The 19,252-nt window shown below is 38.1% G+C and overlaps 1 protein-coding gene across 1 annotated transcript; it reads left to right on the top strand.

The window, feature by feature from the left end:
* Nucleotides 1–2,488: 2,488 nt before the first annotated feature.
* On the top strand, nucleotides 2,489–2,921 carry LOC118006432 (60S ribosomal protein L31-like). The gene has a single exon (XM_034999097.1). The coding sequence runs from the start codon at nucleotides 2,492–2,494 to the stop codon at nucleotides 2,867–2,869; it is 378 nt and encodes a 125-aa protein (XP_034854988.1). The 5' UTR covers nucleotides 2,489–2,491; the 3' UTR covers nucleotides 2,870–2,921.
* Nucleotides 2,922–19,252: the final 16,331 nt, after the last annotated feature.

Raw genomic sequence — 19,252 nt, 5'->3', positions numbered from 1 at the left:
AAAAGACCCCAAAGGAAAGCTGAAAAAGAAAACAAAGCTTGTGGCATCACAATTCCAGACTTCAGGCTCTATTACAAAGCCGTCATCATCAAGACAGTATGGTACTCATACAAAAACAGACACAAAGACCAGTGAAACAGGATAAAGAACCCGGAAATGGACCCTCAACTCTATGGTCAACTAATCTTCAACAAAGCAGGAAATATATCCGATGGAAAAAAAGACAGTCTCTTCAACAAATGGTGTTGGGAAAATGGGACAGCCACATGCAGAAGAATGAAACTGGACCATTTCCTTACACCACACACAAAAATAGACTCAAAATGGATGAAAGACCTAAATGTGAGACAGGAATCCATCAAAATCCTAAAGGAGAACACAGGCAGGAACCTCTTTGACCTAGGCCACAGCAACTTCTTGCTAGACATGTTTCCAAAGGCAAGGGAAACAAGCAAAAATGAACTACTGGGACTTCATCAAGATAAAAAGCTTTTGCAGAGCAAAGGAACAGTAGACAAAACCAAAAGACAACTTACAGAATGGGAGAAGATATTTGCAAATGTCTTACCAGATAAAGGGCTAGTATCCAAAATCTATAAAGAACCTATTAAACTCAACACCCAAAAAAACAAATAATCCAGTCAAGAAATGGGCAGAAGATATGAACAGACATTTCTCCAAAAAAGACATACAAATGGCTAACAGACACATGAAAAATGCTCCACATCACTAGGCATTAGGGAAATACAGATCAACACCACAATGAGATACAACCTCACAATAGTCAGAATGACTAAAATTAACAAGTCAGGAAATGACAAATGTGGGCGAGGATGTGGTGAAAGGGGAACCCTCTTACACTTCTGGTGGGAATGCAAGCTGATGCAGCCACTCTGGAAAGCAGTATGGAGGTTCCTCAAAAAGTTAAAAATAGAGCTACCCTATGACCCAGCAATTGCACTAGTAGGTATTTATCCAAAGGATACAAACATAGTGATCCGAAGGGGCACCTGCACCCTAATGTTTATAGCAGCAATGTCCACAATAGCCAAACTATGGAAAAAGCCCACATGGTCCATCAACAGATGAATGGATAAAAAAGATGAGGTATATTTATAAAATGCAATATTTCGCAGTCATCAAAAAAATGAAATCTTACCATTTGCAACGACATGGATGGAACTAGAAGGTATTATACCAAGCAAAATAAGTCAATCAGAGAAAGACAATTATCATATGATTTCACTCATTAGTGGAATTTAAGAAACAAAATGGAGAATCATAGAGGAAGGGAGGGAAAAATAAAATAAGACAAAATCAGAGAGGGAGGCACACCATAAGAGACTCTTAACTATAGAAACAAATTGAGGGTTGCTAGAGGGGAGGTGGGTGGGGGGATGGGGTAAGTGGGTGATGGACATTAAGGAGGGCGCATGATGTAATGAGCACTGGGTGTTATATGCAACTGAAGAATCACTGAATTCTACTTCTGAAACTAATAATACACTATATGTTAATTAACTGAATTTAAATAAAATAAAAATTTCTAAAAATAAAAATAACTATAGCTACAATCATTTGTTAATGAATACATGGTATAAAATGAGGTAAATCGTGGCATCAAAAAACATAAAAGGCAGGAGTGAAAAGGTAGAGTTTGGGGTTTGTGGAGGGGGGTTGAAGTATACTTAACACAGAAAGTTATTTTACTTTCAAGTGTACAAAATAGTGATTTGAAAACTCTATATGTTATTATGCTATGCTCACCACAAGTGTAGCTACCATTTGTCACCATACAACACTATTACAATACCATTAACTATATTCCTTATGCTGTACCTTTCATGCTCGCGACTTATTCATTCCAATAATTGAAAGCCTATACCTCCCACTCCCCTTCACCCAAAAAGGTAGAGTTTTTGTATGTGATCAAAGTTAAGTTGTTATCAGTTTAAAATTGACCATTACATCAACAAAATATTTCAAGTAAGCCTCATAGTACCACAAAATAAAACCGATAGTAGATACACACAAGATAAAGAGAAGGGAATCTAAGTATACTACTACAGAAAATCATCAATTCATAAAGGAGGACAGAAGGAAAAAAAGAAAAAAACAAAGAAACTATAAAACAGCCAGAAAACAGTTAATAAAATGGCAACAGTAAATCCTCTCCTATCAATAATTACTTTAAATGTAAATAGAGTATATTCTTCAATTAAAAGGCATGAAGTAGCTGAATGGATTTTTTTTTTTTTCAAAGATTTTATTTATTTGACAGAGACACAGCGAGAGAGGGAACCCAAGCAGGGGGAGTGGGAGAGGGAGAAGCAGGCTTCCCGCCGAGCAGGGAGCCCAATGTGGGGCTCGATCCAGGACCGTGGGATCATGACCTGAGCCGAAGGCAGACGCTTAACGACTGAGCCACCCAGGCGCCCCTGGATGGATTTTAAAAAAACAAAAAACAGCTTTCCAACCAGAGCCGGGTGGAATGGCTCCCGCGAAGAAGGGTGGCGAGAAGAAGAAGGGCCGTTCTGCCATCAACGAGGTAGTGACCAGAGAATACACCATCAACACTCACAAGCACATCCATGGAGTGGGTTTCCAGAAGCGTGCCCCTCGGGCACTCAAAGACATCCGGAAATTTGCCATGAAGGAGATGGGAACTCCAGATGTGCGCATTGACACCAGGCTCAACAAAGCTGTCTGGGCCAAAGGAATAAGGAATGTTCCATACCGTATCCGTGTGCGGTTGTCCAGAAAACGTAACGAGGATGAAGATTCACCAAACAAGCTCTACACACTGGTTACCTATGTACCTGTCACCACTTTCAAAAATCTGCAGACAGTTAATGTGGATGAGAACTAATCGCTGATTGTCAAATAAAGGTATAAAACTGCAAAAAAAAAAAAAAAAAAAACAAGATCCAACTATCTGCTGCCTACAGGAGACTAAAAATAGCCAAGATACGGAAGCAACCTAAGTGTCCATTTATGGATGAATTCATAAAGAAAATGTGATATATACACATATGTGTGTGTGTACAATGAAATATTATTCAGCCATAAAAAAGAAGGAAATCTTGCCATTTGCAATAACATGGGTGGACCTTGTGGACATTATGCTAAGTGAAATAAGTCAGACAGAGAAAGACAAATATTGTAAGATTCACTTATTTATATATAAACATATATACATATATAAACACAACACTTAGAAACAAAGAGTAGAATGGTGCTTGCCAAGGGCTGTGTGGTAAGAGAAATGAGATGTCGGTCAAAGGGTACAAAACTTTCACTTAATGAAATGAGTAACTTCCAGGGATTTAAAGTACAGCATAGTGACTATAGTTAATAACACTATACCGTATACTTGAAAGCTGCTATGGGAATAGAGCTTTAATGTTCTCACTATGACAATAACAAAAAATGATAATTATGCGAGATGAAAGATGTATTAACTAATTTTGTGGCAGACATTTCATGATACATGCATCAAGTCATCACATCGTACACCTTAAGCTTACACAATGCTATATGTCAATTATATCTCAGTAAATCTGGGTGGGGAAAGAATCAGAAAAACAAATAACCCTCGGGAGCATATTTATATGACATTAAAACAGCACCTACTTCTCCACTCACAGTGCAGAGAAGAAAAAGATTCTGTCAAAAGTGCAGTTGCTAGTTCAATAGAAACCACTTGCTACATCAAACATATCTCAGAAAGTAAAGGTGTCAAAACATGATCTTAAACTTATAAGAGCAATTTCAACTTAAAATTTTTCATTTTGATCCCCCATATATTCTGACTTCAGGATTCACTTAAATTTAACTTAAATCTCCAAATCGCCAAATCGCCAAAAATCTAGGAAAACCTTCAGCACACTAGCAGTATTTTCAAGCCGGAATCCATTAAGTTTCTTTAAGAAACTTCATTGTGAAAAGCAGAAACTTATATAAATGAGTAAGACATCTTCAGAAGCAATCTTATTTTGGAAAGTATTCCTTTAAAAGGAAGCAAAAAGTGGAGGCGCCTGGGTGGCTCCGTTGGTTAAGTGTCTGCCCTTGGCTCAGGTGATCGAGCCCCACATTGGACTTCCTGCTCAGCAGGGAGTCTGCTTCTCCTTCTCCCTCTGACCTTCTCCCAGCTCGTTCTCTCTCTCAAATAAATAAATAAAATCTTTATAAAAAATAAATAAATAAATAAAGGAAGCAAAAAGTGTTGTTTATGAAGGCACAGGGAAAAAAAAGTGTTGTTTATGAAGGACCCAGGGAAAGTTAAAAAGAAGCTCAACTTTAACCATAATTAGAGAATCAGAGAACTGAATATTTAAACCACCATGATATACTATTTCACCCACAGACTATCACAACTGGTAGTACCGCTTTGGAAAACAATTTGGTGTTAACTGTTAGAGTTGAGAACCTAAAAATAAAATAAAATGAAGAACCTGTGTCCTTTTCATCCTACTTCTTACCATGTATACTAGAATAGTAGCTTTCAAAATTTAGGGTTATGACCCCCCAAAAAAATATTTTTATGTCACAATTCAACACATGCATATATAACACGCACATATACTCATACGTACTGAAGTAAAAGTTTTATGAAACAATCCTCAGCCCCTAGATGTAGAATGCACTCTGACATTTTCCAATCTAGTCTAGTCTAGCGTTAAGAATTTTTTTTAAATGCTAGTCACAACCCACTAAATTGATTTCATATTCCAATGATGGATCACAAACCATAGTTTGAAAGACACCACCCTAGTGAAACTAACATACACCGCAAGATATGTACGAGAATATTCATAACTACATGATTTACAACAGTCAAGAGAAGGAAACAGCTCAATTTTGTATTTTAGATAAATCTGAATATGTTCACAGAGAAACCATAAGTTCATAGAATCCAATGCTACATAGCAGTAAAAATGAATAAACTACAGTTACACACATCTTCATGAATGAATCTCAGACACATAGCGTTGAGTGACACATGCAAGTTACAAAGGTGTAACTCGATTTATACAAAATCCAAAATCATGCAAAACTAAATATGGTAAACTGTATAATTCTTAAGGAAAGGAGAAACACAAAATTCAGGATAACAATGGCCTCTGAGAGGCGGCAGAAAAGAAAGGGGATGGAGGGACAGAAGCGCAAAAAGGGACTGCGTATCACCGTGGCTGTACTTCCACACCCAGCTCTCCCAGGCGGCCCCTTTTGCTCAAAAGACTTCCCACCTCAAAGCCCTCTCAAAATACAGTCCTCCTCCCATCCATTTCCACAGCCTTCTGCTCACTAACAAAACTGTTCAGAAATAGTTGTTAACCTTCACAGGCACAATATTTGTAATGTAAAGACATCAAAATGAGCTGATAGTGATATGACACTTACAGGACCTAATGGCAGAGGTTCCGTGAGTGTCAGCAGGAAAGACAAACTGAAATTGGCAGAATTGCAACAGTCAGCAAATTTCATCACCTAAGAATCGCCAATTACACAAGGACCCAGAATAAATTCATCAGATTAGATTTTTACTAAGCAGAAAATTAAATAGAACTACTTGCTCAAAGACAAAAAAGAAACAAAGCCTTTGGATGCAACCCTGTTTAAATGAATTTGCACCATGTAGGAAAGAGAAATAATAGATTTGACTGTGATGTTATTCAGACACCACAGATAAAGTATCAGTGATATCTAACATTATACAGTGACAACAGGGACAGCGATTTACAAAGTCCAATGTAAACAACATAAAATTTAAGAGCATTTAGTTGTGTTTGTTTATATGATCATCTTAGCAAAAATTCCAAATAATCTATCTTTCTGGCTGTCAATGTCAACAAGCTGGAAATAGATTGTAAGTTCAGGGTTCAAATAACATCCTCATCTTTCTGTGAATCTATCTGATAATGGTCAAGAACCTTAACAGTTAGATGGTGGACACTGAACCTTTTTAATATTTTCTAAGCAATTATAGAGAAGTTCTTCTTCAAAAAGATAAATAATAAAACAATCATTTATTTGTGTCATGCTTCTAACTCTTTAGCTGACCAGAACACACCATGAACTTGTAAGGCCTCAAACAGGCAAAACATACCAAAAACCCATTCATTTTATTCTTCAAGAGAGGCAGAATTATTCTCAGGTTCTTTCAGGAAAAAAAAAAAAAAAACAAAAACAAAAACCCTGCAGCTTAGAAATAGTACTATATCATGACAACAATGAGAAATCACATTGATAAGACAGACAAGAGGAAAAAAAAGAGCTATAAGTTCTAATTTTTCTATAAGGGATTTTTTTTAAATACCACCTACTATAGTCCCAACAGTTTATTTTTGCTTTTGTTTCCCTTGCCTAACAAGACATATCTAGAGAAAAGTTGCTGTAGCCAATGTCAAAGAGGTTACTGCCTGTGTTCTCTTCTAAGATTTTTATGGTTTCAGGTCTCATGTTTAGGTCTTTAATCCATTTTGAATTTATTTTTGTGTATGGTATAAGAAAGTGGTCTTGCATGTTGCTGTCCCATTTTCCCAATACCATTTATTGAAGAAACTGTCCTTTTCCCATTGGATATTCTTTCTGCCTTGTCAAAGATTAACTGAGCATACAGTTGTGGGTTTATTTCTGCATTTTCTATTCTGTTCCATTGACCTATGTGTCTATTTTTGTGCTAGTACCATACTGTCTTGATGACTACAGCTTTGTAATATAACTTGAAGTATGGAATTGTGCTGACTCCATCTTTGTTTTTCTTTTTCAAGACTGTTTGACTATTCAGGGTCTTTTGTGGTTCCATACAAAGGATGTAATCAATAAAACTAAAAGGCAACCTATCAAATAGGGGAAGGTATTTAGAAATGGTATATACAATAAAGGGTTAGTATCCAAAATATATAAAGAACTTATAAAACTCAGGGTGCCTGGTTGGCTCAGTCAGTAAAGCATGTGACTCTTGATCTCGGGGTCATGAATTTGAGCCCCATGCTGGTGGTAGAGTTTATTTTTAAAAAAATCTTAAAAAAAAAAAAAAAAGAACTTCTAAAACTCAACACCCAAAAAACAAATAATCCAATTAAAAAATGGGCAGGAGACACGAACAGACATATCTCCAAAGAAAACATCCAGATGGCCAACAGACACATGAAAAGATGCTTAACATCACTCATCATCAGGGAAATGAAAATCAAAACTACAATGAGATACTACCTCACACCTATCAGAACAGCTAAAATCAACAACACAAAAAACAACTGATGTTGGTAAGGATGTAGAGAAAAAAGAACTCTTGTATACTGTTGTTGGGAATGCAAACTGGTGCAGGAGCTCTGGAAAACATATGGAGGTTCCTCAGAAAGTTAAAAATAGAGCTACCGTATAATCCAGGAATTGCACTATTCGGTATTCACCCAAAGAATACAAAAACGCTAATTCAGAAGGATACATTCACCACAATGTTTATAGGAGCATTATTTACAACAGCCAAATTACGGAAGCAGCCCAAGTGTCCATCTACTGAAGAACGGATAAAGAAGATATGAATATATATATGTATGTATATATGTATGTATGTGTATACACACACACACACGCACAATGGAATATTATTCAGCCATAAAAGAATGAAATCTTACCATTTACAATGATATGGATGGAGCTAGACAGTATTAGGTTAAGTGAAATAAGCTAGACAATGACAAATATCATATGATTTCACTCATATGTGGATTTTAAGAAACAAAACAAACGAGCAAAGAGTAAAAAAGAAAGAGAGAGACAAATCAAGAAACAGACTTTTAATTATAGAGAACAAACTGATGGTTACCAGAGTGGAGGTGGGAAGTGGGGGATGGGTCAAATAGATGATGGGGATTAAGGACTACACCTGTGGTGATGGGCACCAGGTGATGTATGGAAGTACTAAATCACTATATTGTACACCTGAAATGAATATAACACTGTATGTTAACTAACTAGAATTAAAATGAAAAAATTTTTAAATTAAAAAATTTTAAAAATACCTACTTCAGTAGTTTCTCACTGCATTGTTTCTATACAAAGTAATATCTGCTATTCACATTTGTGACTCCAAGTGATCAAAAAGAACTAAATCATCCTTCAAATGCTTTGTATTTAAAATCCCTAGTTAGGTATGTGATACATAATAATAAAAATGCCTAAAGTTTAGCGGAACCTTGGTGGCTCAGTCGGTTGAGCATCCAACTGTTGATTTTGGCTCCAGTAGTGATCTCAGGGTCCTGGGATTGGGCCTCACATCAGGCTCCGCACTCAGCATGGAGTCTGCTTGAGATTCTCTCCCTCTGCCTCTGCCTCTACCCCTGCTTGCTCTCTCTCTCTAAAATAAATAAACAAATCTTTTTTTTAAATGCCTAAAGTTTAAAGCATTAATATGTTAAAATTAACTTATATGGGGCACTGCCTCAATTCTACATATCTCATTCCATATAAACGAGCTATTCACATACCAGATGTCAACTAGTCAGAAGATGAACTTTTTATCTAAAATATCTTACCTATTCTTTGCAAACTTTCATCTTGAAGGCGACTTTGATATTTCTCATTAGAGCTCTTTGTAGGCATCTCATCTTGAATCATTTTGGCACTCCTAAAAGTCATCATTTCTTCAGTGTTTGGAAGTGGTTTAATTTAGATTTCAAGTTCCCAAGACAATGCTTTTATTCAGAACTCATGCAGTGTCAGTAATTATAAATGTTAAACATCAGTGAAATGCCATATAAGCTTGGCAGCCACCATCCAAGAACAGTGCTTTGATGATGTCCACGTTTTGTGGAAGAACTGCCTCATCTTCTCCCAACAAATTACTCCTTCCCTGCATCCATGTAATTTTCCCTTTAGAGAGTTGTGAGGCAATATTTTTCCTGTGGCTTACATTAAAAAAAAAAAACTCTCAATGATGGAAAAGAAAAAAGTTAAAATTCATATATATATTTTACTTTATCAAATAATATATTATATCCAACACAAACTGCCGTCAAATTTCTTGCCTCAAAGGAAAGAATCAATAGTCCTTGGAGCATTAATAGTAAAACTCAACAAGCTAACTCTCAGTGGTTTTGCCTGGCAAAGTGTTTTCTCCCCAAATGGAACAATAAAACCTGTTTGAGACTCTTTACAACTATGCTGACCCACCGGAAAAGAGACTTAGTCAACACAGAAAAAAATGGGCATTACATTAGGGAACCTACCAGAATGATCTGTGTCATTATCTCATGGTGACCCTTGTCACATGATTGCTTCTCAGATAGTATGGGCTTTCTAGATCATTATACACCATGTCTTAGTTAATAAGTTTATCACTTGATAGAATTCTCTGAGTACACTACAATTCTGTTGACATTTAGTTCACTGTTACCAGAACTGTTCTACAATTTATATAGGCCTTCTTTATTTTGGATTATAAACAATTTTTTTTAAAGATTTTATTTATTTATTTGACAGAGAGATAGACAGAAGAGCACAAGCAGAGGGAGTGGCAGAGGGAGAGGGAGAAGCAGGCTCCGCACTGAGCAGGAAACCCGATGCGGTACTCGATCCCAGGACCCTGAGATCACGACCTGAGCCGAAGGCAGACGCCTAACCATCTGAGCCACCCAGGCGCCCTGGATTATAAACAATTTTAATCCACTAACTCCATAAATAATCTAATTCAATAATGTAGCCATAAGTCACTCTTAATATTCTCCAAAGTTGCCCATATGTATGCACATCTGTGTGAAATTCCTGTATAAACCCTCAATATTCAAATGTCTGATATTATTTTGAAGTCCAAAACTATCAACAAAAATCTAATTAAAAAGTGTATATATATATGTATACAAATACATTTCTGTGTATATGTGTACACTTTTTTCTAGAAAGAAAAAAGACCTATGGAAAAATACTACTTCTGTTTTAACCTCTTCTTTTATGTTACCTGATTTTTTTCAATTTTTCTACACAGTGTTATTACCTTTGTAACATAAAAATACAAGCTTTTTACGTCTAAAAAAAGCTAAAAACTCAGTTGTGCCTATTATAGAGCTAAGCAATATATAAGCAGAGTACAATGATTAGATCATATATAAAAAGGCAATACAATATTTTCCACACCTCTAACCTCATATGTTTAGAAAGGAATAGGGATAACTTATCTCCTGCAGGTGACCTCCCAGAGAGAAGTTTGGCCTCCCACAAACTGTGTTGGAAACTGACTATGGCCAAGTGCTTAAAACAATTAAAACTGGTCAATAGCAAGATTTGGACTCCAGCTCCCCAAGAGGTCAGGAAAAGGACTGGTGCTTCCCTCAGTGATGATGATGCTAATCTGGCTGAGAGCTGACCACTTCACACAGCTGCAACTTCACTGCATGGACCCCAGAACCCAGATCACCCGGGAGAGCCTGGTGCCCTGCCCCGATAGCCCCAAATGTGAGCTGGCGGCTGCGAGCTGGAGATAGGTCCTGCAATATCATACTGCTACACCTTCCCAGCTCCCAATCACAGGGAAGGTGTCTGTGCTTCCCTAACCACACAAGTTAATAACTCTGTAAGATCAGGGTCCCCCTCCCAGAAGATGTTTATAGGTACTTTTGAGGAAACGAAGGAAATATAATGTAGGTAATTTATGTTTATCATGCATGCAGACTGGGAGTAAAAGCTGGAACATGAAGGCAGCCTTACAAATATATTTCTCTAGCTTAACCCCGACCTGTTTCACAAAAACTCTAATCTCCTTCCAAATCCTCCCCAACAGATCTGGGAATCCACAGATCTTGTCTAGTAGGCTCTCTGTTAGTCCTCTTGTCTACACTAGAGCATTACAATAGCAAAAGAGCAGCCTGCAACCCCCAAGGTACGATTGCTGCTGGTGTGGGTTCTATTCTCCACTGACGTCAGAGGAGTGACGTTCAGGCCAGCTCTCAGTATACCAACAATGCTGCAAGTACACTCAGAATTGAGAAAAGGAGGAAGATCCCCAAAGTCCAACATCTGTATTGCATGAGGTTGAATGTTTCCAAACTGTAATGGATTCATTGGAGATGGATATGAACCAAACAAATGTCGTATTTGTTCTTAGACAACTGCTATCAGAGATAAACAGATGAATAAGACAAACTCTTGTCCTCAAGACATGATCTGGCAGAGAGCTAAGATACGCCATAAACATAAGAAAAACAATGGGTAAAGCCTCATTAAGGGAGGTACACAGAGCTGTGGGAGTTCACAACAGGAAGAGGGCATTTCCCAACCATGAAAACTAGGAAAGTTGAATGGAGAACAGAGACTTTGGAGATGGATGAAAGAGGACATTCCTCAAAGAGCGACAGCCCATGGTCGATAGCGTGGGAGCCCTAGAGCATATACTGATCAATGGTAGAAATATATCCCAGGAAAGTATGTCGGACCAGATCCTTGAATCTGATGTCAGATTATTCCTATGTGCCCTCCCCATTAGATCCTATCTCTTCCCCTTGGCTTACAACCTATCAGCCCTCTGCTTCCAACCTCTCCCTTCCCCTCACACTCTATGTAACAGCCAGACCATTTGGTTCCCTCAATGTGTCCTGTTCTCCCTGAGCAGCAGACCTGTACCCATGCTATCCTCTCTCCTCCTGTCACACACTCCATCCTTTTCCTTCCCCCAGCCCCTCCACTTCTATCCTGGCCAACTCACACCTGGTTTCTCAGGCCCAGCTTGGTCTGGTGTTTCTCAGGAAGTCTTGTCTGATCACTACTTCTTATCACACTGTTCTACTTGTACCTATGTGTTCTGCCAATCTGCAACCCCCTGAAAGCAATGAGTGCATCTTTCACATGCATCATTTTATCCCTGGTGCCTAACACAACGTCTGACATACAGTAACTGCTCAATAAATAATTCCTGATGGAATGAGTAAATGGATAATAAATGACAAAATAATATCTTGACCAATAAACTATTTTAAAAATACACAGAGACTGGAGTAATTGACAGCAACAGATATTTCAGTTCTTATTCAACAATATCTCAACAGTATGAAACATTTTCTTGATGATGTGTGTTTCATGAATAGATGGTTATGTAACAAATATTATTTGCTAGAGGGAAAATTCCATGCAGTTGCCAAGTTACTTAACTCCATGCATCCTATCTCAGGGCTTTAATAAGCTTTTCATCTCTGACAATGTGGTAGTGACTGCAAAAGATAAAATGCTGCCTGTGATTTCATATTTCAGAAATCCTCAGTGAGGTGTCATGGTTAAAACTCCTCTCCTCCAGCTCCCAAGGAGGATCAAAATTCTACCATCTCCCAGGGCTAATACAATTATATTGTAAAGTGAACTTAAAATTTATGAATGTTTATACTGAGCGAAATGTGGAAGAACTATACTAATGATTTCAAGGAGAGAGTGTAATGATAAAGTAAAATATAGGCTTTTTGGAGAGAAATAAATTTCAAAAACATGAAGAACTCGAAGAATAACAAACAAATTTGACGTGGTGCATAGAGAAATCTGGATATGCATGATACTTTTAAAACTGATGTCATGATACTTTGTCATGGCACTTTTTAAACTGGAGAACAGAATGAAATCCGAAAAACAAAGAAAAAAACTCAGAATGATTTCTGCCAAGAGGGAGAAAATGTACAGCTATTCAACTATCAAAGAATAGCTTATAGTTCAGAAAAAGAAGCTTGCTGCTTTAGAAAGGAAGGCTGGATTTATATAAGGTTGAAATGCCTACAGAGAAAGCTATTTCCACTTGGAATTGAATGGTACACCTGAGGCCAAGAAAGAAAAACTAAACGACCAGAGAGTTAAGTCTACCATACTCATACTCAGAGATAAACCAAGAGCCACACACTGCCATAGAAGAGTCTATGTAAGTGAAGCTGTGTATTGGATGAGGCCGTGTATTGGATGAGGCTGTGTATTTGAATGAGGCTGTGTCGTGGATGAGGCTTTGTATTTGAAACTTACAAAGGTTGCACATAGTTGTATCTTAAGATCTCCACAAATAACAGTGAAGGATCATTATACATAGGGGTCAGTGTAACTTCTCATTCAAACTGGGACACTTTTAAGAGTATAAGGGGGTGATACTAATAATTAAACCAGTGCTTAATTAAATTGAAACTGTCGCAGTCAAACTGAAATGTAAAGTCAACTGAATTACACATAAAACCCCTGTAGTGTGCCAGAGAAACATTTTGAAGAAAGGACACCAAAGGTGAAATCTTCAGAGGAAAAATCCAACTTCTCTGAGGAGGTGGACAAAAGTTACCCAAGCAGAAGAGAATAGGAGAGCCTTCTGCTTAGGGGTTGACCTGGATGAAACGTGGTTGCATGCCTTATATCCTATGTTCCTGGGCACACACAATATTTGCACAACTTATAAATAATTTGCATCTGAAATGTCCTGATGTTTATATGCCCTTTCATCGTTTCTCCTAAGTTGATGATGCCTATGAAATTTTAAGACCCTAGTTGTCAGGAATTTTGTTCAGCTTCCTATAGACAGGCTTAGCCTATGTTGCTACTGCATAATGCATCCAGGGGGAGTATGCAGATTGCTTCCATCTCTGAAGAAATCTCTTGTCACAGCTCGTGGATTAACCACCGTCATTTTCTCACGTGTGGCAGATCATGCATGATGATGCAGCACAAATGTCTTTGGAACATGTATAGGTCAGAGTCCCGCAGGATTCAAGGCACACTCAAAAGGAGTGCAGGGCCACTTTCAGAGATGGGCAATGTGAGAGGCAACCAGGGGGAGGATAAAAACACCCTAAGACCAAGCAAAATAGGTCAGACAGAGAACCACAAATACAGTATGACTTCACCTCTATGTAGATCTTAAAAAACAAACAAACAAAACAAAACAGAAACAGACTCTGGGGGCTGCCAAAGGGGAGGGGAGGGGGGGGGCCAAAATAGGTGAAGGGAATTAAGAGGTACAAACTTCCAGTTATAAACTAGGTAAGTTACAAGGATGTAAAGTACAGCAAAGGGAATATACTTAATAATACTGTAATGACTCTGTATGCTAATAGATGGCAACTAGACGTATCATGGTGATCATTCTGTAATGTATATAAATGTCGAATCATGCAGCACCTAGGTGGCTCGGCTCCGGTCATGATCCTGGAGTCCCAGGATGGAGTCCCGCATCGGGCTCCCTGCTCAGCGGGGGGTCTGCTTCTCCCTCTGACCCTCCCCCCTCTCATGTGCTCTCTCTCTCTCAAATAAATAAATAAAATCTTTTCTAAAAAAATAAATAAATGTCGAATCATTATGCTATACACCTAAAACTAATGTAATATTGTATGCCAACTATACTTCAATTAAAAAAAAAAAAAAAAACCTGAGACCACCGCCACCCCTAAGCTTGAAAGGATAAGGAGAAAGAGACATTACAGGAACCTGGAAAAAGCTGTAACTATAGGAGAGACCTACCAGATAGGAGTCATGGCCTTTGGTAGAGGAATACAGCCTCTGCTGACCCCCAACCTTATAGGGAAGAAACTGTGGAATAAATATCCCGAATTCCCCTTCTTCCAGCCATCCAGTCCCTTGTTGGTCCTTCTCTTAGGCATAACCCATAGGTCAAGCGTGCCCGGCTGATAAAAATCCACAGAGATCAGCCTCCTGGGTAACAGGAGAGTGAACATGGAAGAATGGATCCAGAGAGACAAATGGAGACTATTCAGCGGAATTTAACTGAATACTATAAAAGACTATTTCTAAAGTCTAGATAGGTCATATACATCCTTTAAGTTTGTAAGCAAAAACTAAGAACATTTTGATCTTCACAGCAATACCAGAAATAGAGCAGGTATTATTAGTATAATACTTATTTTACAGATGAAGAAATACTAGACAGAGAAGAGAAATTACTTGCCTAAATCATCCAAAAAAAAATCAGTGAATGCCATTGTGTCCACGAACTTGTCAGAGAACCGATTATTTCCTAAGTTTGGCTTCTACTTCTAAACCCAGAGAGCTTTCCATTTGTCCTTAACAACATAATCTTGTATATTCCCCATTGTATCATAGAAGAAGACTAAAAATGAATTATACAAGCATATACCAAAAGAGATTTACAAAATGAAGGCACTGTCTTTGCCTTCCTGGGGCTCCTAGCTTATGGACAGGAAAAGAACATCACTCAGAAAAATGTGGGAATGGAGGCGCCTGGGTGGCTTAGTCGTTAAGCGTCTGCCTTCGGCTCAGGTCATGATCCCAGGGTCCTGGGATCGAGCCCCGCATCAGGCTCCCTGCTCGGCGGGAAGCCTGCTTCTCCCTCTCCCACTCCCCCTGCTTGTATTCCCTCTCTAGCTGTCTCTCTCTCTCTCTGTGTCAAATAAATAAATAAAATCTTTAAAAAAAAAAAAAAGAAAGAAAAATGTGGGAAGACTATCAGTCAGTCAATGAGCGTTTCTCCAGCACCTACTATGTACTAAATGCCAAGTACATAAAACTTGTGTGGATGCAATTAGCCACTTTATTTTTGTGGCCATTTTCTATTATGATTTGTGGTTTATGATCCTCAAAACTAAGGGCAAATTTTCACGGCTCTGACTCACAAAGAAATAATGGTTGACATTGTATCTCATATTTCATTATGAGTGGGCCAATGTAACATTAGAAAGCTCATCCTAGGTGAGTATCCACCATAGGTCCCTTCATCTAGAGAACCCTGTTCTCAGTCTCAAGATCTGGTGGCAGCAACAGTAATAGAATCAACACAAAATCAAGTGATGATATATGTGGCTTTCTGCCTTAAGCACAGACACAGAAATCCAGTGACCACTTTATAAACAGAGTAAAGCATGCAAATGAGTATACATATTACCCTGGATCTTACATGAGAAAGAGACTGCTCTGTGTTTACCAAAATCCATTTCCTTTTTCTCCTGGACACACAAGCAGACAACACTAACTACTCTTCCTACAATGAGATGAGGCCATAGAACTGAGTTCTGGCCAACGTGGCGGAAGTGATTTGCTCCACTTTTAGCCTGGCCCAGAAAACCTCTAGACATCTTGTACTCTCCTTCTGTTCCCATCTGCCAGTTCATTATCAATGTCCAGGGGACACTGGAAACCCCAATTAAAGATGGTGGAAACAATGTCACCCTGAATCCTTGATTTGGAATAGCCACACCCCACCCTCTCCACCCCCACACAGCAACGGATCCAGTAAAATTAATGAGGTTACTACAATAACCTCAGGAATACACCATCTCTCAAGTATAAGCACTCTTAACATTTTTATGTGCAAATATGGATATATGTTTCCAAAAAGTATACCCTATTTTACACATTGTCTTGTAGTCTTTTTACTTGATTCTATATTGTGAACAATTCCCCATGTTCATAGAATTCTTCAATATTACAATTTTTAATGACTCTATAGTATTTCAAGTTGTAGCTATATCATGTTTTCAATTTTTTGCTTTTACATATAACTTCTGTTTTTCAACACTGATAGACCTTTGTGACCCTATTATCATGAAAAAGATCACTTCTTCATCTTAGTTATTTGCTGACCTACAGCTACCATTCAGGGTAATGGACCACTGATTTTGTGCTGTTCAACCCCATACAAGTTAATATCTTTCTTTGAGTTTGTTCCGTATGATAAACCTTTCTCCCAGCCCATAGAAAGATACCCTGTGAAAGTTAATAAATGTCCTTTAAAAGATTACAAAATAAAAGGACTGGTGTGAATCATCAGACATTGGTATCCAGTCACCGGCTGCTCTGTGACCCCTATTATCATAGAAAATTTTTTTGCCATAAATTGACGATGGTAAAGTCATAAATAAAATATAAATCTATCCATCAGAAGGCTTATCTAATTTTCCTGTTCCAAAAGAGAAATCCATATAATTAAATAAGTTAATTGAACCCTATCCACTTTTTCACTTTTCTACTAAAAGGATCTCCTTTTAGGAAACTTGTGAGGGTAGGAGTTAGAAAATGTCTCCATGCGTACAGGAATAAATTCAAAAGAAAGTGACTATTGTTGCACTATATTTTATATAGTGCATAATTGGAACAGCACAGAAAATAGAGGCACTCTCAAAAATGTATAAGGTGATGCAACCTTTGAAAATTATTTAAGTCAGGAAGATAAAAGTTTTTCTACAGCTTCAAAAAGCACTTCCAAATTATAGTTAACATTGCAGTGTAATTTCGCTTGATACAACAGTATAACCTTGAGATGGTTTTCCCAAAAAGAATTCCTAAAATAAAAAATAATTATGACACTTAATTAAAAATCTGGTCATTATTTTTTTGTAAATATGGTCCAGATCCTGCTATATGTGATTATTTTAAGATACAAATATTTTTAAGAAGCTCTGGGGGGCAGAAAAGATCTAAATTCAATGACATCCACCAGAGGAAGCTGTGACGCCAATAAGCCATGTCAGTGTCTCTTGGCCTTTCTCTACCTCTTTGTGAGAAGCAGGATTAACACAGAAAGTTTATACCTGGACTCACTATTAGCTTTGAAATCTGTCTCTTCTACTTATTAACCATGTGAACTTCAGTTATTCATTTTACTCCTCTTGGTTACTGTTGCTATAAAATCACTGAATACCCATGTCACAGGAATTACTGTTAATATTTAATTGGATACTATATCTAAAGAAACTAGCATAGTCCCCGGAACTGAGTAGTCAACATTTACTCAATATTACCCACATTACGTATCTCTCTAACACTGTTGCTTAGGGCTTTTTCTTAAACTTAGATGACTTTCTGTCACTGAATAATTTGTATGATATCCAGTTACAATTTTCGTATTCATTTATCCATCTAATATATATCTGTCCTGTATCTACTATGTTCCCGGAACCGTTCTAGTGCTAAGGATACAGCAGTGAACAAAATACACACAAAATGTGACCTTTATGAAACGTACATGTTCATAGAGGAATATAGATTTTTTTAAAGTAAAACATACGGTGTAACATCTGGGTATAAGCGGTATGGAAAAAAGCACAGCAAGAAGGAATGACAAAGAATTCTGGGACTCACTGAGGTTGCAATTTTAAATAAGATGGCCAGAGCAGGCTTCACTGAGAAGGATATAGTTCTACAAATGCTTGAATAAAATGAGGGAGAGACACTGGACTGTCTGGAACTATATTCCAGGTAGAGGAAAGAGCAAGTATAAAAGGCCTTAAGACAGGAGCATGTCAGGCATGTGGGACAAACAGCAAGACCAGAGATGGTGTGTCATGAATGGGTGGAAGACTGGTAGGCCAGAACAGGGGCTACATCATCTATAGCCTTCTAGACCATTTTAAGAGCTCTGGATTTTACTCTGAGTTAAATGGGAGTATCTGAAAATTGACTAGATTGTGTCAGGAGTAGAAGAAAGGTGACAGACTTAAACTGGACTGAGTCAAGTGTGAGGCCTCCAGTGAATGAAATTTTAAGTCTGAACAAGCAGATTAATTTTACCAAAGAGAATCCTGAATTACGGTGGCCACAGTGGAGAACTTCTCACCTAGATAAATTTATCCATTGACAAGGTTACCTAGAACAAAAGCTGTCTCAGCCAAGCACTCACCAACAAAGGCAAAAGGGAGAATTATTTTTCCTCCTTGACAGTTTCTGGTGACCAGGATGAGACCCGCTGGGACACCCCATTCACTCCAGAGCCTGGAGACAGAATCCTGGGAAAACAGGCAGAAAGCCGGCAAATGGTGAGAATTCCTACCAAACTCAGCTCTCCCAGATGCCTATCTGTGGTGACTGCTTGAGAGAAGAAGGTGAAATTTCACACTGTGCCTTCAGAATTTGCTTTCAGGCACCCATTGGTTGTTGATCTTTTCTCTTCCAGGGACAGCTTTTGCCTTCTCATTTGTCTTCTCTGTGTCCTGAGAATCTGGCTTGGCAACTCTCAGGTTGGGGCCTCAAAAAAACCGTCAGGCAGAAATGTGGGTGGCACCTCATGTGTAGGTAGGGTTCTGCTGACTGTTGCCAGCTCTCAAGGGAATTATCTGAGTCTTCCTTTCGCTTATCTTTGGAAGTGGCTCTGGATCTTGGGAGGAAAATATTTTTGCACCCTCTTTGGGAATGCCTCTCGTGTCCGAGGCGTTATTCAATACTGCCAGGAATATTTACTGTTCATTCAGGCTGAAACCTGACAAGATATTTGAAAGGATTTTCTGAGAACCTCTGTTAGGAGTTACCTGGACACATAGGTAGTCAGGGCCTG

Source organism: Mirounga leonina, unplaced genomic scaffold (assembly GCF_011800145.1).
Source record: "Mirounga leonina isolate KUSES-001 unplaced genomic scaffold, KU_Mleo_1.0 Mir_96, whole genome shotgun sequence".
In the NCBI taxonomy this organism is placed as follows: Eukaryota; Metazoa; Chordata; class Mammalia; order Carnivora; family Phocidae; genus Mirounga; species Mirounga leonina.
The sequence above is the reverse complement of the archived record's forward strand: the minus strand, read 5'-3'. Positions and strand labels throughout refer to the sequence as shown.